Source organism: Trachypithecus francoisi, unplaced genomic scaffold (assembly GCF_009764315.1).
Source record: "Trachypithecus francoisi isolate TF-2019V2 unplaced genomic scaffold, Tfra_2.0 Lachesis_group6, whole genome shotgun sequence".
Classification (NCBI taxonomy): Eukaryota; Metazoa; Chordata; class Mammalia; order Primates; family Cercopithecidae; genus Trachypithecus; species Trachypithecus francoisi.
The window spans coordinates 42,261,042-42,283,269 of record NW_022681471.1 but is presented as its reverse complement, the minus strand read 5'-3'; the positions used below and the strand labels follow the sequence as shown (position 1 = coordinate 42,283,269).

Genomic DNA, 22,228 nt, shown 5'->3' with positions numbered 1-22,228 from the left:
TGTCCAGTGGGGCATGAAATCTGAAGTGGAAATGCTGAAACTCTGGGAAGAATTTAGGTAGGTGGAGTGTGATTACTGAAGTTGAAATTTGTCCAGACCAGAGTTAACCACTAATGCTATAAAAAAGAATGCTGTGGGCTCATTAAACTACTTCATTCTACCTGAACCTATTAATATTGTCTAAATCATTGAAAAATCTTATGTCCCATTAAACATGAATGATGAAAATAGGTAAACCCTGAGCAGATGGCTGCCTTTATGGAGCACTGTTCAAAACCACAGTAGTCCTCTAGGATCTGAGAACACTGTTTTTAGCCACTGTGATTGACATAAGCACGTGTCATAAAATTTACATAGTCACCAGGGCTTTGGGGCAATGTAACAGAAAATCGTCCTGGATATATTCAACTAGCAACTAATCTTGAAATGTGCGTGAGACAGCAAATGTTTTAGAAAGAGCCAGAGGTATTTCAACAATGTCCTTGGTAGCCTTTCCATAGAGAAAGGGATAAGGCAACAGTAGGCAGAGGCAGCACCCCAAGAGATTCCTTTCTTGACATAGGCTCTTATCTGGCCCTTGAAAGTCAGTAGCACCAGTTGCCCTACCCTACACTCCGAGTGTTTCCCCCAAGCCCAAGTTGGGGGTACCACTCTGGGACTGGAAAAAATAGCTGGTAATAAGTGTAAGCGTGTGGTATGCCTAGTGTGTGTATGAGTACATACAAGCTCTGGGTGACCACATCTTGAGCATTTTCAGACTCTGTCCTGTACTCAGAAAATGGGCAAGACTTGATGTAGGAGAAAGGGCCCCCACATCAGATGATTTCACTGAATAGCACTGCTGCTCCCCTCACCAGCTCACAAAGAGGAAATGCCCAACAACCACTGACTGATTTGGAAGGAATTCGGAGCGGACCTAAGCACAGCTAAGCTCCCTCCAGAATTCAAGTCTGATGTTTGTCTGAGTTCCGTGGCAAAGGATCTGAAGGATCCCTAAAGGATCAATGTGGCCATGTTAGGGTGTCCAAATAAAGGCTAATCTGTATCAGCAAGCCAGGATTCAGAGATAGGCAAAAGGATGACATTGGCAAATCATATGGCAGGGAGTGGCTACAAGCAGGTAAGGTTTCCCAAGTGCTAGTTTGGCAATAAATCAGTATCTGTTCCTAACTATATTCCTTCAGAGCCTTCAGCTGTTAACCTTTTAGTAAGAAGTACCGATGAGACCAAGATCCTATGATGAGAGAGGTTAAACTTAAAAAAGAAACACAAAATAACTCGGTTTTAACATTTTATTGGGTAAATGATTTTAAAGGTAATAACAATAGTGTCAAAACTACTACAATATCTTTCCACAGCCATACCTTACAGACCCACATAAACCTTCTCATATTTTTTTCTTTTGCTCATATTTAATATTTTAAAGCCATACATGTCATATAAAATGCCCATTTCCAATAGTTTCTTCAAACTATTAAGCAATTAAATGTGGAAGGAAGGAGGGCCTAGTTATACTGGAAGGGGTTTCAGGTAATCTGTGATGTCTTACGGTAATCAAAAAACAGGTTACTAAGAAAGAAGGAAAAGAGGAGCTACTCCAGGTAGCTTTTTGCTCATTACAAGTCTCACCATTGTATCACCAAGAACTCATTATGCTGGTGACAGATTCAAAGTAATTTTGGGGAACATATAAAACACTAAAATAACTTAGAAACTAGATCCAAATATTTCAAAAGTAATCAACTTTGATATACAAAAGTAGTCAGAGGTGGTTACAAAAGTTTGTTTGCTCAGTGCGTCTATGTACCAGCGCAGTTACTGGGTAGAGCAAAATAAAAGGTTCGTTTTCTTCTGAAATAGCAATAAAAAACAAGGAAAACATATCTTTGTATATAAAGGATCAATGCTGGTCTTAAGAATAATGTCATCAGAAACCCTTAAATCGAGAGGCACACAATGGGTTTCCACTTTTAAAAAATAAAAGGAAAGTCACCAGTTTATTTAAATGGAGGAGGTGCTCACACCCCTCAAATAAACTTAATTCATTTTAACATCACTAGCAAAAATCACTTAGAAACTGTACAAAAATAAAAAAGTTAACACATTTAATCCTGCAAGGTTTTTGTAAGGACTGGAAGGCAGGCTTTTGAAGCAGCATTTGGGCATGGCTGGGGGCTTCTTTGGTTTGATCTAACACACATAAGAGATGGAACCTATTCCAGATGACAGTTTCAATTTCCTCCACATATGAAGACAAGATAAGAGGCCAGTATACAAACTTCCGGTGTGCTGGGCATTGGGACTGTATGTGCTGGACTGAAAATCTTATAACTGCTTTAAGCTTTAAGGGTGAGGGGAAGCAAGCCTTGCACTTCCTCCATCAATTTCACTGACCTCTCATGTTAGGGGAGACTACAGAGGGTAGTAGCACATTCTCGTGCAGTCAGAAGGCCACTTGAGGGGTGGGGGACAATTTGTTCTTTTAGAATCTGGTACCTGGCTGACCTTGTTTAAGAACAAGAAAACCCTTCCAGAAATGGAAGCCTTTTGCTACATACCAAAGCAAAGTATGTACTATTTCCAAGAGGAAAAATACCCAGTTGCATCTGAAAACGGAAAACTTAAATGGAACGAATTAACATTTAAAAGGGGCTATGTAAACTTTGTGCTACTCAAATGAAGTTCAAGTATTACTTCTGAGCTGTTTCAAGATCACTGAACTCATACAATATTCTGATGATAAGAGTGCAATTCACATTTGTGTTTCGGAACAAATAAATCACAACTGGCTAGAACACAACCTGTGCAATTAGAATCTTTGTCTGAGTTAAAGACATGCTACATATTTCAACATGTTCAAAGTTAATTCATACCACATAATTAACAGCTTTGTATATACGACAAAGGTGAAAGGGTCTAGCATTTGTTTGAAGCACACCATTACAGTTTGTATAACACCCTTTACACTACAAAGTCTTTTAGTCAAAAGCTACTTAGAGACAAAAATGCACTTTGCATTACTTGAATACAAAAGGAGACAAAACTATCCTTTTCCCCCAAGCCATGTTGGGAAATATTGCTGACCTCGTCCTTTGAAGCCTGCAGGATGGTTATTTCTTCAGTATAACATTATTACACTGCTAAGAAAATCTGTATAACATCTGCATATATCAAGGATTTTAAAAAATCTGATATGATTTTAGAGTCCGCATGACCAGTCACGTGACCTGCTCAAGATTGATTAGCACCGTTAAATACATAAACACACATATATGTATGTATGTATGTATGTATGTATAAGTATATGCACACACACACATCTATGTATGTAATAAATCTTTGCTAAAAAAAAACTTCTAACCATAAGCTCACCCAGGATGAGGAGCCTGTTGAACTGATGAGATGATGGTTAAGATGGATTTCACGATAATATTGGTCTATTTTGTCTTTCTTCAGTTTGCTTGTTTTATTTACCTTTTTTTCTTTTTCTTTTTTTTTTTTTCTTTTTCTTTTTTCTTTTTTTTTTTTGCAGCAGACAATATCATTCAGCTTGTGCTTAGTTTCCCTATAGGGTAAGAAAAGTTTCCATCAGGTAGCCACTTGTTTTTATACTGAAAGACTAATCTGCTCCAAAATGCTCCCAAGTAGAAATGACAGGACTCGAAATCCCTTTCTAAAGCCCAACAGCTAACTTTTTCTGACTAATCTCTAGCTTCATTGAAACTGGCTACCAAGACTGCATTTCAGGCTAACAATTGGCTTCTTAGTTAAGGCATCACAACTGGAAATGGTTATTTCAACAATGGATGCTGTGGATGAAGGAATACCAACAAACTTCTAAGAACTCTCATCAAAAACTAAAGCAGTTTGCTGTGCCCCAGTGGCAAGCAGAAGGAATTTAGCCCATTATCTCACAAACTAAGAAAGGATTTTCGAATTCTGAACTAGCAGTCTGTCACTTGTCACAGTAACTATATGTATAAGCTATATCACTTTGATATTCACTGACATTTTTTATAGTTTTAGAATATATATTCTGCAGCATACTTTAATTCATCACTTGATATGTTGGCTTCCTATTTGAAAAAATTATATATATTTTTCCAAAGGGGTGTGTGTGGGTGGTATGTATATATATACCACACACACACACACACACACAGACACACAGACACACACACATATACCACAAAATGAAGGTCATCTTCCTCCAGAATAATCTGTCATTTTTCCTGGGGATATATGTATGGACCTCCTATCTACATCAGTAAGTTATCTTTGTATGCATCATGGGAAGACTGTCCTTGCAGATGAGCTGGGCTCTTACTATAGCACATCTGAATGCCAACTCCATTTTCACAGGTGTGACATAACATCAATGTAGTAAATGTGTTTCTATCAAAAGTATGTAGTGCAGAAAGAGATTCAAGCTATTTTATAGTATCTCTAAAACTCTAGTATTGTCCCCATGACAAACATATCTGAAATCATGACAAATATGAACTTTTGTTTCACTAAATTATCTTTACCATATCTTTAGATGGTAGCTAAAATGGACTCTAGCCAATCATGACTTACTGAAACCTAGAGCTAACAAATTTAAATTAATATAAAATAGACAAATGTCTCTTTTTGGTTATTTGCTCAAAATAATTTTTTTCAGCTTAAAAAAATACTTAAGAGTAAGGAATTTGTCTAATCTTCTGTTTCACACATAGAAACAATAAAATTTTACAAGAATATTTTTCTAAATTGCCTTTTTTCTAACCCCTCTTAATTCCACTTAATTATATTCTTCTCAAAGGCACTGAATTCTGTATCTGCTCTCTTCCTAATATTTGCTGCTCATAAAAATGTTTCCTGTAGCCTTTTTGAAAGGTAGTTTGTACCTTCTCAAAACAGTGTTTTAGTTTGCAAATTGGCTCTATAAAGTGGTGAGGCAGTCTCTTCTATGATAACCAGCACACTAGGAATAAATGATTTCTCTCTCTCTGTGACAAGCCCTATCACGGACCTTTGAATGCTCACTACTAGAACTAAAGTTCATATATTTTCACCATGGGAAAAACATATACTTAAGGAGTGAAGACCCAACTACTAAGCTGTCATAGCAAAGTGAATTTCAGACAAAAATTAAGAGTAATATACAAATAACTGAATTTGATATGAATGAATCCCAAACTCAGGTATCAAAAAACAACTATCTTACTGAGGAAGACTAAAGACAAACCTAAGTAAAATCCCTAAAAACTGCACACTTTCTTCCATCCACAGTCAAAGGAAGGGAGGGAGGGAAGGAAGAAGGAAAACAGGAAGCAAAACAGGAAGAAAGGCAAAGAGGACAGAAAAACAGAAACCTGACTGAGATAGCAAAGCAAAATTCTACATAATATTGGAAGGAAAAAAACCCAAAATTACTTATGCTGCAAAAAAAAAAATCAATGATCTAAAATAATAAAACAGGATCTTAACAAATGCCATTTTTCTACCCGTTACCATGATGATCTTAATGACGATGTCGAAGCTTCACCATGGCAACGGAAACTATCATCATAAAATGGTACAGTAAAAGAGATAGCTAGACCAAGAAGGTGTAGGGTCTCCTGGGAAGAGGTCTGCAGAGAGGCCCAGTGACTGGTTGTGCGGCTCAGTGTCAGGAATAATGGTTGTATGGCGGAAGGGGATGCCCAATGCCATTTTGGAAATGATGATGCTGACGATGAGCAAGGTATTCAGCATAGCTCAGGGTCATCTTTTCACTACGATACCTGAAAGAAAGTCAGGGAAGAGAAAAGTTAACATTGAGAAATAGGTGACATGCCATTGTCCATGCTAGGAAGGACCTTAGAGATAATTTTATAGATCAGGAAATGGGGTCCCAGAGAGAAGCAGTGACTGCCCGAGGTCACAGAGATAGTAAGTAACAAAGCTAAGATCAGAACCTGGAAATCAAAAGTCTGAGTCCAGTGCTCTTTGCACTCTACTACCTCCTTGTTTAAATTGTTCTTTTAGAATTTTTATTGCCCCCTCAGCCCCAGTTTTCTAACAGGAGTATGCATGTCATTCAATTCAGTTGATTATTTTTCTTCAGAAATCTCCCACCTCTCCCTCTTTTACTGTTCTTTTCTCTGTCCATACATCTACTTAGGTCTTACCATTAGTAACAACAACAAAAACAACTTTTATTAATTTGGTATCCTGAACTCTCACTTTTCCCCATGTCGGGCTTTCTTTTCATTGCCACATTTCTCAAATAGTTGTGTATATTTTCTGCCTTCAATCCCCATCTCACACTACTACTCAGCTCAGTGCTCTTTGGCTTCTGCTGCCACCCTTCCATGGAAATAGCTGTCAGAAGGCTTCCCCTGACTCAGCTTGACCTTTCCATTTGCTCATCACACCCTTAAGCTCTCTGGTGCTAAGGATTCTATACCTCCACATGCCCTTGGTTCTCCCCTGCCTCTCAGATTGCTCCTTATCTCTGAATGCTCCTATCCCTGCCTTGCAGAATTTTGTTATGTTTCTGTATTTGGTTATTTTGACTCTATACTGTCTCCCCACAGTGAACCCTATCCTTACAATTTCAATCATATCTAGCCATGAGCTCATACATTTTCATTGACCTACTAGATATTTCTATGTAGATATCCTAAGAAGCACCTCAAATCCAAAGTCAATGCATAAACTTAACATGCTCCTCTTGTGGTCCCTACTTTGATTAAAGGGATTACCTTGGTCCTTTTTATCTAGATTAATGCCTTGACTTCCTTCTTTATTTCTAAATGATGACCCAGTCCTTTCATTTCTTCCACATTATTTTCATATCGATCCCCACCTTTCTTCCCATCTCACTGCCACAGCTCTAGTTAAGGCCCCTGTTGCACCTCTTTTGGACTGCTGCCACGGATTCTTAGATAATACCAATGCTTCCTGGCTCATTTTCCTGTTTCCAATTCCATTCTTATACCTCCCCAAGCTCATCTGATTAAAATCCTTCAATAGCTACCAATTGCCTATAGAACCAGGTCCAAACTAGTTACTCTGGAACTCAGGACCCTCAATGGTCTGCCCACCTACCATCTGGCCACATTTTCCTCTAATGATCAGCTTCTCTATTATACTGAAAGATCAGCCCAATCAGACTATTTCGCATTCTCAGAACTTGCTTTGTACTTCACCACCCTTGACTCACAAGGTCTTCCTTAAGGGAATCCCTTTCCTCCCGCACTCTCTACCTGTCAAATATTCCACCCATTCTTCAAACCCAGCCCCCAACGGACCTCTTTGAAACTATCTGTTATGCCCCTCCCACCCTCTTAGAATTCCTCTTTCCCTATTTCATGGGAATGGATCTTGTATTATCCATCATATTCTGCCTTAGATTAATACTTTTGTCCATGCCCCCTCTATTCGCCTCCACTGTGAACTCAGGGAGAGCAGGGATGGAGGTATTTCTGAATTTCTAACTCCTCAGAGCTGAGAATAGGCCATTTTTAGACTATAGGCATTCAATGTAGTTTTATGGAATTGAAATAAACGGAACTAGCAGCCCATTTTCCTAAAGTGTATGTTTTTTTTCCTTTTTAAATAAGCATCCGTATTTTTTCATGCTGAAATTTATTTAGCATTTGAGTTTAGCTCAATTGTGTTTTTCAGCAAGCTAACAAGTTTTCTTGGTAGACTTCTATCACTGCCAAAATTCTGAGGTTAAATTTGAATTTGAGGACTGTTTATCAGAATCCTGGGGTTCTGCGAAGTAATGTCAAAAGCTAGCCAATTGCTAATTCAAGTACTTTCTCCAATGAAGTAGTCTACAGTCTCCAAGGGCTTGCTCATACAAAAGCCAGAGTAATCACACAGAGCTAAAGATGGGAAAGATAGGCTCATACATCACACAGGCTTTACTACCAAGCAGAGTTCCATTGTATCCACCCTCAGTATGACCCTGCCATTCATTTCCACTCTGTTTCAGAAAAGAGAAGTGTAGTTAGAGAGACCAAAGAAATCAAAGCGTTATAGGCATACACATCAAAATGTACAGGTTAGCCTTGTGCTAGAAAATGTCTTCTGTACCTGGTCAGTTTTATGGTTTTCCTGAATTCATTAGTAATTGGAGCTTTGTATCCTCCTTTCCTCAATAAGGAGTCTATGGTCTGAATATGGTCCCATCCTGTAGAGAGTTGACCAGATAAAATGTCAGTCAAGCACATGTAACAAATACCTTTAATTAAATACAAAATGACTTTGTAGAGGTCAGCTATCACTGTCATCAAATGCCATCAAATCTTTTGGTCCTAAAAACAATCACACAGAAAAGCTACGATTTTGTCCTTTACAAAAGCAGGGCCATCAACCACACTCCTTAAATTCTAGCTATCCACAGTGTCAAACAACATTGGCTCCTTTATCTTCACATTCGAAGTCAAGGGGTCTAAGGGGCTGACAGAAATTGCTCAGTCGTGACTGTAACAAACTATATCTGCTGTACTTTCCTCTACCAGCGACATCTTTAAAAGGGAGTGAAAGCCTATATGCCGTTTTGCCAACTCAATATTTAGGACTCCCACACCACCTCACAGTAATTGTTGTTTCTTATGGTATCTTCTATAATTCTGTAACCATTCAAGTTTGTGTGCAGTATTCAAGGGTATTTTTATTAGTTCTGACATGGATGGTATACTAGTATCTGAGGCCCTCTATCTTTTATGTATGCTTTACAAAGTTAATGATACTAGGAGATTAAGACATTTTCTAAAGCAACCCAAATAAATCTTCAAGCAACTGCCTTGAAGACTTTCTGATCTGGGGATTTAATGGCATTAAATTTTGCTATTATGTATCTCCCATTTATGAGACAAACATGGGGAAACCAAATTACAAATGCTTTCTGGTGAGAAGAAAAGCTCCCCAAGATAAAAGATTCATTTCAACCAACACAAAACCAGAATTTAGTAGTTGCTAAGAAAGGATAAAATACTACAGAGTGAAAAGTTACTCTGTGTTACAATGTTAGTTCATATGGGTCTATGCTCTATGTGTGAAATAGGAAAATTCTGGTTAGGAAGTATAGACCAAGCATATAAAACACTAATACTTCATGTTTTCTCAATGCTCCAATCTTAATGGGAAACCTACAATTTTAATATTAGCAGGATGAGTAATGGCAACCACCTAAGAATGAAACATTTGATACTTAAAATGACAAAGAACTATGTGGCTGATTGTCAAACAAAAGGCTTGTTTATGCCACAATGGAATATGGGAAAAAGGCACTTCAAATCAGTAGCAAATTGTTGCCTAAAATGAAACCCAACTAATATTAATTCTGCTTTTTAAAAAATATACACTTATGGGTTTATGCCATCAAACTTCAATGCAGGGATTCAACTTCTGTGAGTACTTCACCGACTTGATACAGACATTGCAGTGGCAGTGATGGAAGAGTCACTTCTTATAATTTGACACTGTTCAATTATCAGACATAACTGCAAGATCAGCTATCGCATTTCAATTTGTAGATTTGTTTAAATTCTTCACCAGATCACATGAAATAAAGTACAACAATGACCTTGCTCCTTTGCAACCTCCGGTAGGTAGGTGGCGGTGCGTTTTGATCCTTTTTCATTGATGAATTCTATTCTAATGCCATGTACACCCACCTGAAAGAAATTGGCAGTTTTATTAGTACAGTCTTCTTCATAGAATCAGAAAGAAAAGGTTATAACTTAACTTTTAAGAGAATGCAGTTCTTCCTTTCCCCTTGTTTTTAGAAGAACGTATCAGTTTTCTCTTTCCAAAGCTTAGACTTTGGATTTGAAGGCCATTATGATGGCCATGGAGAGGGAAAATATTGATTTGCATGTGCCCAACATGCACTAGGCTATGATACTGTGTTTGGAAAACTGGAACAACTATTCTGAAGCTGTGTGTAGAATAAGATGGTTGAGGGCAAAAATCCTGCCCCCACTCCCAAATTGTAGCTCATGCCAATGAGGAACTAGAGACAAAGGTGACTGGCTTCAAAGAGATAGCAAACAACCATCCTGTTTTGCAGGTACACTCACCACTTCTGATTAAGTTCCAAAACTTTTGGTGCTGATCCCCTCCCAAACTATCTACTCCCTTTAAAACCTTAAATTATATGTAGGCAAGCAAACACAGTCAGGTAAGATTGAAATATAATAATGAAAACAATCAGATCCTACATCATCACCCAGTGTAGATAGCATTTCTTTAAAAATGCATTATGACTTAGAGTAGTAGCAGACCTTCACTGTCCACCTACACCATTGTCTTCACACAGCTCTACTAAATTTAAGAATAAAGATTTCAAATTACTTCACTGTAGTGCATTATTGCACAGTCTCTTTACATACTAGCCCAGAGACCAATGTCACTTTTTTATGTAAAACGAGCTTGTGGTGATGCCCTTATAAAGGTAGTCTTCTAAGTAACTGTGAGCAATTGCTTGCTAATGTTTTTTTAAATAATGTGCTTTTCCTTTGATTAGCATATGATCGAAAGGAATCTGTCCTTTCCCCTCATATCTCACAAAGAATAGTATACAGGGCTAAAGATCAAAATTAAAAGTTTTTAACTTCTTTGTAAACACTGATAATAAAAACAAAATTTCAAAAGCATAATGACCCCATTCTGTTCTCTTGGATCTGTGGTTGCCTCAGATCAATGGTTCCCAAGTGGAGAGTCAGGTTGTGCAAGGTACTGGAATGCAGATGTAAGACCAGGTAAACATTATTACCCAAGATGGAGGCTTCTTTTCAGAGCAGGTGAGTAAAGTCATAGACCTCTATACTTTCCATGTGTATGGATGTAAAGGTCTAGAGGAGGAAAAGGGGTCAATGAAAACTTATTTGCTTCTTCTGCCCTCAGCCTCAAGTTTTCTAATTTTTTCAGGAATAAAAAGTCCTCTAGGATTTTTTATTTTATTTCATTCTTTCCCCAGGTCTTCACCCATCTATCCATTAGAGCCTGTCAGATCTTCTGAAGAATTCATGTTTTTTTTATTTTTTATTTTTATTAAAGCACATCTCTGGCTATTTCTTCTATCTATTTAATGTCAGTATTTTTATGAATCTCTTTCTACTAAAAATGAGACCAGGTAGCTGTTTAAAAACTAACACAATACTTGCCTCCCATACCATGTGGGAAATAACTATGTATAGCTGAGAAGAAATATGAGCGCTTAGCTATCAGGCATTTCCAGGATAAAGGACATCTACTAATCTCTCCAGTGCCTGATGAGACAATGACAAATTTGCAACATTTTCTGTATACTGACTTCCTGATCAGTAGCTTTGAATTTTTTTCCTTTGACAATATCAGATTCCTCATAATTTGTTTTTTAAAAAATATACAGCATAAGTAATTTATACTCCATTATCCACTGAAGTGAATTTTGAATCTTCAACTCTATTTATCAAAAATCTGTCATGTTAAAATTGAAAAGAATTTTGGTGTTTATTAAGATGTCTAGTCAAAATTGTGATAGGAAGAATGTCTCCCTCTCTGTGAGATGAGAGTGTCAGACAAAATTAATGATATTTAACTGGCAAAGGGTCGGGAGCAGGTCTGCAAAGTTTATCAGAATTTCAGGAGGTTTCATGCTTCAACAAATATATTTTGGAAAAAGAACAGCTCCCCAGGTAATTTTTATTCTAATTGAACTAGATAACTTCTAATAAGCATTCTAGTTCTGACAAACTGTGGCTACATATTAAGATTGTTAAAAGTGATTTAGGTAAATGGGGGTAATTTAGACACTTAAGTCCTTTCTTTATAGGAGTACATCCTGTGTTCTTGAACAAAAATGTCAGATTTTTTAATGTCTAGTAATTTAACAATTAAAAGAAGAGGCCGGGCGCGGTGGTTCACGCCTGTAATCCCAGCACTTTGGGAGGCCGAGACAGGCGGATCACGAGGTCAGGAGATCGAGACCACCCTGGCTAACACGGTGAAACCCCATCTCTACTAAAATGCAAAAAAAATTAGCCAGGCACGGTGGCGGGCGCCTGTAGTCCCAGCTACACGGGAGGCTGAGGCAGGAGAATGGCGTGAACCCAGGAGGTGGAGCTTGCAGTGAGTGGAGATTGGCCACTGCACTCCAGCCTAGGCAACAGAGCGAGACTCCGTCTCAAAAAAAAAAAAAAAAAAGTTAAGACTAATTGTATGGTATGTGAATGGTATCTCAATAAAGCTGTGTGTGTATGGATACAAAGGATGTATTGGCCAAAACAAAAATTACTCACGAATAAGACTGCTTTACTTTGCATTTTGAGAAGGTCTTAACATCAAATTTGATAAGAAAAAAAACCCAAATTCTCCAATTTTGATTTAGTACCACATTTACAACTTTTAATTGTTTTCTGGGTTCCTATGACTCTGAACAATTGAAAACCCCTGTAAATTGAACTGTAAGTATAGTGGTTTTAAAGTGCATTCTTTTTATGAACTTTTTTCATAGGTCATAAATACTCTCCACAAAGCTACAAAGCCCAAACCAGAGTGACTCACTTTTTTCAGCTAGCAGAATTAGGAGAATGGTAACAAAATCAAAGCATAGTAGCTTTCTTTCTGTCACCTCTTGAGCAACAGCATTTTCTTTTTTTTATTTTTTTATTTTTTTATTTTTTATTTATTTATTTTTTATTATACTTTAAGTTCTAGGGTACATGTGCATGACGTTTATATCATGTATAACTCCCCAATGCAATCCCTCCCTCCTCCCCCCTCCATGATAGGCCCCAGTGTGTGATGTTCCCCTTCCCGAGTCCAAGTGATCTCATTGTTCAGTTCCCACCTATGAGTGAGAACATGCGGTGTTTGGTTTTCTCTTCTTGTGATAGTTGAGCAACAGCATTTTCTTTACTCCTAGAACCACAAGCCACTAAAGAGTCATACTGCACAATCAAAACAGGAGAAGGAGAATATGGCCTACTGTGGAGAATGGCCAATTCTGGCCAAATGGTGGAAATCACTGGCTTTGCAATGAAATGAGCATCAAAACTAATTCCATATTGTTTCAGGGAGGCATCTGTCACAGCTACAACTCCAAAATGTAACCCTCATACATAATAATTGAATCCTCCCTTATACATATTGGAGAATCCTTTGGCCCAGCAACATCCCAAGAGACAAAGGCTATAGTTGCAATTATAAACTAGATAAATGATCAGCGAACCAGGGAACTGGGATTCCCCGAAGCAGATCTTTAAAACTCTACCACAGTAACTTTCTAAGTATGGATAAGGGGGCAGCATGTGGGAATACTATGTCACTAAACATACCCCTAACTAATCCTGCCACTGTTTGAAGTCCAGCCAGTTTCGGTAAAAACTGGAAACTTGAAAATCTAGCCTTATGGGTCTGCAGGTCATTTTCAAAATTACTAGATGGTCTATGAAAAAAATGCTTTCGAGGTCCATCAATTGCGATAATATTCTTTTAATCAAGACTGTACTTTTGCTAAGCAAAGCTATAAATCAACTCCAATGGTAGTAAATTAAATGTAGGACTTATAGATAAGAGGATATGGAATTAAGCAGATCTGTATTTGTGCGTGCTGATAGAACATTAAGACCAGTTCAACGGATTCATATTTCATACTAAAAAGAAAGCCATATTTATTCCGAACCATTCCATAGCAAGTGATTTTTATTAATGCTATTATACAATCTTTTGTTTTTAACATTGTTCAGAATGATTAAATATCAAGATTAATGTTAAGACCCTAAAATATATCTTGATTATTCTGGGGTTGATTATCCAGTTTAGGGATTATGTATCCCCAGCTCCACCTGGCCTCAGCCCCATCCTCTTTCGGCTCTTGTTCATTTCTCTATTTTTTCACTCCTCTATCAGACAGCACGTGGTCACAGAAAGAAGAGGTACACACAAATTAATCAATTTTGCTACATAGTAAAAGGTTTGGTAGGAGAAGAGATTATAAATAATGGCTAAAATGAAGGTTTGAGACTGTCTGCAGATTTCATTTATCCTTGTTATCTAGTCCCGTGTTAGAAATGTGGCTTCATTTAAAACTATTATCCTCTAATGCAGTGACCGTCAAAACAAGAGCATTTTTTAAAAGTACCTTCTCCCATGTTATATTCCTTGTAATTGCACAGTCAAAGCTTAATGTTCCCTAGTCTGTCTAATAAGGCAAGTGTTAGCCTTGTAATCCACAAGCAGTGCTACAAAAGGGTCTCACTTTTACTTGTGAGCCTTGTCAGCAAGCCAACAATCTGAATATGCTGAAACATGAAAAACAGCCATCTGGCTAAAAGCATAAATGAGTATAAAATGTGCTCTGGCTAAGTTGAGTAGCCTCCATGTAAACCTCTGAGAGTTTGGGTCCACAATTACCTCCACAGTCCTGACCCTCAAAGCTAAATCTTCCCGATTGTATCCTGGCCAACAGAACCACTCTACTTCCTTGGGTGGCATCCTGTTTTAGCAAATACCATGGTCAGTCCCATTCTTCCCCATTTTCAGAACTAAATGCTGGGTTTCCCTGTAATATTATGGCCATGGCTTACTCTACTCATTTTCAGTGAGTTCATCTGAATAACATAAGAAATATCAGGAGGTCAAAGAATCGAAAGTTGTTTGACATGTCTTTTTGGATGAAATCATTTGGCAAAATATGCTTTGCAATTAACAAAGCATCCAGTTACTGGCCATTCACATAAGACTGACCTACCACGCTCAATATGCCAGTCCAATTGAAGTGAATGAAAGGACACTGTTCCTAATGAGAGGAGCTTAGGATGTTTGGCACATCCCCTAACCTTTAGAGGCTGGTATCGCAGAAGAAATGCATGCTCTCTCACAAAACAACCCTGGGTACCACGGACAGAAACAAACACTGTATTGGACAGTCCATGGGTCTGACCCACAGTCTGGTGTTTCTTACATTCTTAGGAGGAAAAAAACTACGTGCTACATCTCCTAACAGCACAAAACCCATGGTGCAGCATGGTCCACTCTTGAACTTATTGCCCCACAGTTCCTTCTGCCCTGCTCCAGCTTAGCGTTTTGAAAACAGAAACTCTTCCTTTTCCTAGTGAAAGCAAATTCAACATAAAAGAGAAAAATACTTCAAACTTAGGCCTACTCCAAGTTTATTCTCTTGGATAATTCTTTGAGCTAGAAAAGTTAAGAATTTAATCACAGAAGCCGATAAGGATTTGTACAGATCCTAATAAACCACTTTCCCCAAATCTGATACTACCAAAAAAATTTAGATGACATATTATCTCGATCTGCCCATCAAATCTTCACAGTTGTTACTCTGCATCACTTCAACCAGCCCACCAATTTGAAAAGCAGTTCTGGAGTTCTGAAGGTACACATCTATCTAACATGATCCCTTCATAATCTGGCCAAATTGTAAATTTTTACAACAGTGTTGCTGCAAATCAGCTTTTGTTTTTGCTCAGTATTATTTACTCTTGTAAACATTAGAAACTGTAAACATTCATTTTTTTTTCTGTTTATAAATGTAGTACATATGTCTTACAAAAAAATTCCCTTTAGAGCCAGGCACAGTGGCTCAAGCCTGTAGTCCCAGTTACTTGGGAGGCTGAGGCAGGAGGATCACTTGAAGCCAGGAGTCTGAGACCAGCCTGGATAACAGGGCAAGACCCTGTCTCTAAAAAACAAGCAAACAAACAAAGCATCCTTTTAAGAAAGCATAAAGGAGGAAATAAAGATGGCCTGTAATCCTAGTACCATCCGCCTAGAGATAACTCTTATCTTAGTGACGTAAAAAATATTTTTCTCCTGAACCAACTGAGATACCACCACAGACTATATTTCAGGCTGTTTTCATACATTATGTGACCAGTTCCTATACCTGTCTTTATTTTCAAATATCCTTTGAGATGCATTTAGAAGCAGAATACCAGAAACATAAATCAAAAAGGATAATTGATTGCAAAGTCATCACCTGAGCATGACTAACCTTTTAACATACTCTACTATAAAACCTCTGCTTCATCATCTGTCTCAGCTGAAGTTTTTCTTCTTTGCCCAGTTGTTACTTTGTGAAAAAGGTCCCCTTGACCAAAATACATATGTGTTGCTCTTCTCTAAAATCCCTGCAAATTAGTCACCTTTGGCTTAGATATTAGTTCAGTCTCCATGAACCAATTCTTGGCTTTTACAGAGCTTACCAAAGGACCAATTAGGGCCAATTTTGATTTATGTAGGAGACTTAGACTACTTGTCTATCAGGAACACACGCCTGCCAATTTATTTCACAAAAGCCACTGAACAACAATCTGATAACATTTATTTTAATAGCTGACACACAGTTCTAAAATACCTGAACTCTCTAATAGTCACCATGAAATTTTAGTAAAATTTTCAATAAAGTATGGCTAATGAAGAGGTGCTTTGAAAAACTCTGAAGCCAAACATGTTTATATAGCTTTTGCAACGAAAGAAATTGTTCTTACTCTAAGATTTTGCAGAGAACAAGTGACAGCTCAGAGTGCAATTAAGGGGGAAAAAACCCAATTCTCTGTAATGATTAATTATAATGAGCATCCCATAAAAACTTAACATCCTAAAGCTTCCCAAGGAACGTTCAGGCAGCACAGGTGACCTTTAAATAAAAAGCCTGCTTTCTATCAAAGTTAGAAAAATACATTCCTTCCATTTCTTAAAAAAGGGAATAAGGGAGTGAATTTACAGACAAGAAAACTAAAGTTATAAAATGTTCTCAAAACCTAGAGATGTGACTTAGTTTACTTTCCAAAGGCTAGTGGGGACAGGGTGGGTGGGGGGGAAGAAGCAAACATACCTAATAGGAAATAATGCTGTTTGCCTGATAAGAAATTAAGAAAAATAAAATTGTATTCGTTAGAACTGTACACTGAGTGTCTGACTCAATACAGTTTAACTTAGCCTACAAAAGACATTTGTTCCTAAAAAGTTACATGTGGGTTGAGTTTACATAAATGAATTAATCTTAAAGTCAAGAGGAAAACAATAAAATTCTATAGTGAGTTCTTCCACAAAGCAAAATACGTATTCGTAAAGTGAATAATCGCTCCCTAATGTATTTGCCTAATTTAGACTTAAATATATAATGTTGACTTAAAACAGGAATGATACAGTAATTAAATGGAGACATTAATGGCTTAGAGCATTTTTCTTCCTAAAGGGAATTCTTTTTGTGAACAGGAAATCTAGAAGGTACAACTTAAAAACTGGACTATTTCTCACTTTTGTTGCCTACATTTAACTTGGCAATGGCCACTTTAAAAGTTAGGGATCTCTCTTAAGACTTCTAAATGGCTAGTGATGATTCATTCTTTCTGGACAATGAAACAGAAGCCATCTTTTAAAAAGGAGTATGTCACAGAATCACATTCTGTCAGAGTCCAAAGAGACCTTAGGTATCACTTAGTCCAACTTCTTCAGGTTCCTGAAGACACTAAGGCCCAGAAAGGTCACAGAGCTGGGCAGTGGCAGTCAGGAACAGAACCCAGGTCTCCTTATTCCCAAAATTCAGCATTCTTTTAATCAAATGCTGGGGATACACGCACACACACACACACACACACGCAAACCATACATGAAATATTAGGTTATAACAAAAGTACTAGGGAAGGGGAAGGGAGTTTATGGATTACGGGGGAAGGAGCAGGCTAACTTCCTCCAACCAATAAGCATGCTGCGAGTAAAGCTGGAGACAACTTGAGGCGGCCTGAGAAGGGACTAACAAGCAGCCCATTTTGCTAAGGGAACTAACAGCTAATGGAAATTTGTATGCATTAAATCACCTTCTTGACAGAGTCTCGCTCTGTCGCCCGGACTGGAGTGCAGTGGCCGGATATCAGCTCACTGCAAGCTCCGCCTCCTGGGTTTACACCATTCTCCTGCCTCAGCCTCCCGAGTAGCTGGGACTACAGGTACCCGCCACCTCGCCCGGCTAGTTTTTTGTATTTTTTTAGTAGAGACGGGGTTTCACCGTGTTAGCCAGGATGGTCTCGATCTCCTGACCTCGTGATCCGCCCGTCTCAGCCTCCCAAAGTGCTGGGATTACAGGCTTGAGCCACCGCGCCCGGCCTAAATCACCTTCTAAGAAGTTACTTCACTTTGTACAGCTTGCTTCCCCACTAGGCTTCTTATACATTGACTTGATGCCCAGAAAACTCTTTCTAGATGGCCGGGAAGCCTGAAGTCTTCCTTTCCCAATGTTCCACAGCATTAAAAAAAAAAAAAAAAAAACATTTAAAGTAGAGCATCAAGAAAGGACTAATCTTAATGACAGTGACATCTTATAAAAAAATCTCAACGTCCCTGGGAAAATATATACTGTGAAAAGCATTTTCCTGGATATATGAAGCTCATATTTTTTAAGTTAGAAGACAGAAAAAACATGATGTATATCATAGCTGGGAAAAACTAACCAAGAGGGGAAACAGAACATACACAACTAGAAGTCATTTCGCTGGGTGACTTCATGAGTCATGCTTACCATCTGTGTATGAATGGGAACTCTGTTTTCGGTGGCACATTAAGAGGAGCTAAAAAATGTAAACCTTTAAGGGGGGGAGTGAGGGTGAGGGTGAAAAGAACATTAACTTCTAAAATATGTGGGAGATAATGATGGTAGCCAATTTATTCATCTCATCTGTTTACTCTCACGAAGGTTGTTACAAAAGCACCCTATTATTAACTGCAACTGAACGCGTCAGAATTGAGCTGTGATCACTCAAGAGGTGTGCTTTGGAGGCTGCTTTTAAAGTGAAACACAGCTTTCCGAGTACCAGGAGTCCAACAAGGCTCAAGTACAATGACAGATGCTTTGGTACTTTAGGGACAGAGTGAGATCAGGGGCCTGACGTATAGCTTTATAGTCCAGGGACAAATTTTTGGCATCATACAAGAACTGTGCTGGCCAGCCCCACCCAGCATGGGTTGATCCCATGTACCTATTGTGTGCTAATGGAACAGCCTATCTTAGGACCACAATGTATTGCCCAGGTGACAGCTGTATAGACAAAGTGAGATATCAGTGATCCAGGGAGCTAGATATAGGAGAAAGTGACTAATGGTTTGTGAAAATGTCATTAATCTTTTGAAATCTGATCTAAGGAGTTACTTTAGAATACAGAGAATATTTTTACTTCATGCCTTCAAGTGATCTTGTCTCTAAAGCACAGAAGTAAAAGATGCTTGATTACAATTTAGAAAATATTTTGACTTCTGTCAGCAAATTGCTACATTAGCTTCCACAAAATCACTGGTAACATACTTGCTATACGAATTCTTCTACAAACAAAAAGTTTATTCATCTATATCATCCTGAAAATGAGCAACTATGAGGTGACACACATAGAATCACCCCTCAAGTCATGCTCCAGTCGATTGTAATGTCTGCTTTTATATCCTTTGAGATTTTTAAAAAGGAAACATGGCTCCCAAACAGTTTAACTCTACAAGTTCCAGGCTATGTCATTTTGGCAGGCTCCAACATGCTGCATGAGTTTTTCTTTCTTTACAAAGCACCATTTCTGTCAATCACCCTGTCATTCAGAATTAAGAGAATGATGTCAGTTGAAGAACACAGAACAATGGTGATGAGTTTCTGTGTTCAAACACAAGGCGTATCATGTCAGAATTATATAGGGGAGCAATTTTCCTCATTTAACAAACATTTTAGCCTTGCAGGTAGACATTCCAATTTATCAGTTAATGAAATTTTCCCCCAAATTGTTCACTCTTCATTCTTCTCATACCTACTAGGACAATAAGTAGATCATGATGTGGGCGATGATCAGTTATTCTTGGAAGGGTGGGGCCACTGCTCTAATTTGTCCTTACTGCCTTTTGTAGATGGCTGTTATTTTTAATGACTAACCAGATTCCTTCAGAGGCTACCTATAAACACTTATTTTAAATGTTATAATTATTATTCTGAGGAAAGAGAACATATGGAAGTATTATTGATTAGTCTGTCAATTCAGTATTGACTTGAAATTAACTACATCCACTTGTAAAACCATTTATCAAACATCCCTCACACTGTCAAACAGAAGAACTCTAGCTCCTAAAACAAGGTCTAAAGTAAATCCTACTTTCCTACTAACTCCCATTATAAAATTAGAGACATGTTATCAAAAGAAAGTTCCCAAACAGACCGATTAAAAACCTTGAGTGAAAAAGACAGTAAGATGGTAGCCAGATGCGTAGCAATTCATTTGTTTCCTGATCATCTGAAAACTGGGTGGCTATTACCACTGGTCATGGTCACATTCCTCATCCTCATGATCACAGGGATGTCTGTCTTGGTAGCGAACATATCTACCTCTATGCGTTGGGACTTCTAGACTTTGCCCTTTTCCTGCTTTGATCTGGGCATTTTCATCCCTTTAATTAGGAATTCCACTGCAGTAACACCCTTAACCAGTGGGGGTCAATTCTCAAACTGTACTTCCACCAGAAAACTGCTATGTTAGAAGCTTCTGTTTGTATAAAACATGCTCATTATCTATCTTCGACTTTAACATTCTGTATTAAAATTCTGTAATAATCTCCTTGCTTTCCCCTGTGGCATAAACATACACAGGACTTCACATTTCAGGTTAAAATTGCATACTTATGGTGAATAGGATATTTAATTCTTAGAAGAAAAGTTGTACCTATTAGTGTGAAAATTCTCATGAAGCATATACTTTCATAATATAGACTGACTTCTCAAAAAGGAAATTCAAAATATAATTAACTTACATACAAAGATAAACCATAAACAAAGACTTCTCCACAATCTTTTAAATAGTGATTGTATATTCAATATGATCTGTTATGTAACCAAATATGCAGATTTATTGATACAAAGACAGATAAAGAATGGAAAATTTTTTTTTTAAAGTCTTAGTATAATATAAAAAAGATAATGGAAAGAAATATTCCAAAATGTTAACAGTAGTTATTCTCAGAATGGTATAATTATAAATGACTTGCATTTCTCTCATTATACTTTTTTAATTTAAAAAATTTCTCTGATAAATTAAAATTACTATTATGAACAGAGTATATGTATAAAGTTTATTTTCCATTTTTATTGTAGCAAAATACACATAAAATTTGCCATTTTAACAATTTTAAAGTGTACAATTCAGTGGCATTAAATACATTCACAGTGTTGTACAACCACCACCATTATCTAGTTCCAGAACTTTCTCACCACTCCAGATGGCAACCCTGTATCATTAAGTAGTCACTTCCCATTTACCCCTCCCCCTATCCCTAGTAACTATTAATCTGCTTTCTATCTCTATGGATTTGCTCATTCTGGATATCTCATATAAATGGAATCATACAGAATGTGGCTTTCTGTGTATCACTTCTTTCACTTAGCATAATATGTTCATGGTTCATTCATGTTGTAGCATGTACTTCACTTCTTTTTATGGCTGAGTAATGTTCAATTGTATGAATATAACATATTCTATTTTATCCATTCATCTGCTGATAAACATTTGGGATGTTTCCACCTTCTGGCTATTGTGAACAGTGCTGTTATGAACATTCATGTACAAGTTTTTGTTTCAACGCTTCAATTCTTTTGGGTATGCACCTAGAAGTGAAATTGTGTCAACATATAATTTTTTAATGCCTTTAATTCTGTTTTGGCATTCTGTGTTAGTAATGCTTTTTCAGAATCATTAAGGATAACCCTTAGAATATCATTCCCACAATACTGTTACTCCATTTTCAATCACTGAGTAAGGTACATATTTTTTTAAGACCAGATCACATTCTTGTACTTAAAATATAATTTCCACCCTTACTCTTTGTACACAAATTTCTCTTCTGCCAAATACCTGAAACAATGATGAACTAACTGAAAAGGATAGGCTTTTCCTCTTAGCATAGCCATTCTAACAGTGACTAATTCACTTTCAAATGCTTGTACTTTAAAAGTGAAAATAAGAAAAAGTGGGCCGGGTGTGGTGGCTCACAACTGTAATCCCAGCACTTTGGGAGGCCGAGGCAGGCGGATCATGTGGTCAGGAGATCGAGACCATCCTCGATAACATGGTGAAACGTGTCTGTACTAAAAATACAAAAATTAGCCCAGTGTGGTGGCGAGCGCCTGTAGTCCCAGTTACTCGGGAGGCTGAGGCAGGAGAATGGTGTGAACCCGGGAAGCAGAGCTTGCAGTGAGCCGAGATCACGCCACTGCACTCCA

The 22,228-nt window shown here is 37.7% G+C and overlaps 1 protein-coding gene across 2 annotated transcripts in view; it reads right to left on the bottom strand.

Moving 5' to 3' along the window:
• Positions 1-1,278: 1,278 nt before the first annotated feature.
• Positions 1,279-22,228, bottom strand: part of AMMECR1 (AMMECR nuclear protein 1) — a 133,381-nt gene continuing 112,431 nt past the window's right edge. For both annotated transcript variants that reach the window (XM_033202085.1, XM_033202086.1), the window contains 3 exons: positions 9,569-9,659; positions 8,074-8,170; positions 1,279-5,768 (listed from right to left, as the gene is read on the bottom strand). In XM_033202085.1, coding sequence (XP_033057976.1) covers positions 5,654-5,768; positions 8,074-8,170; positions 9,569-9,659 — 303 coding nt within the window. In that variant the 3' untranslated portion in view covers positions 1,279-5,653. The remainder of the gene's footprint in view (positions 5,769-8,073; positions 8,171-9,568; positions 9,660-22,228) is intronic.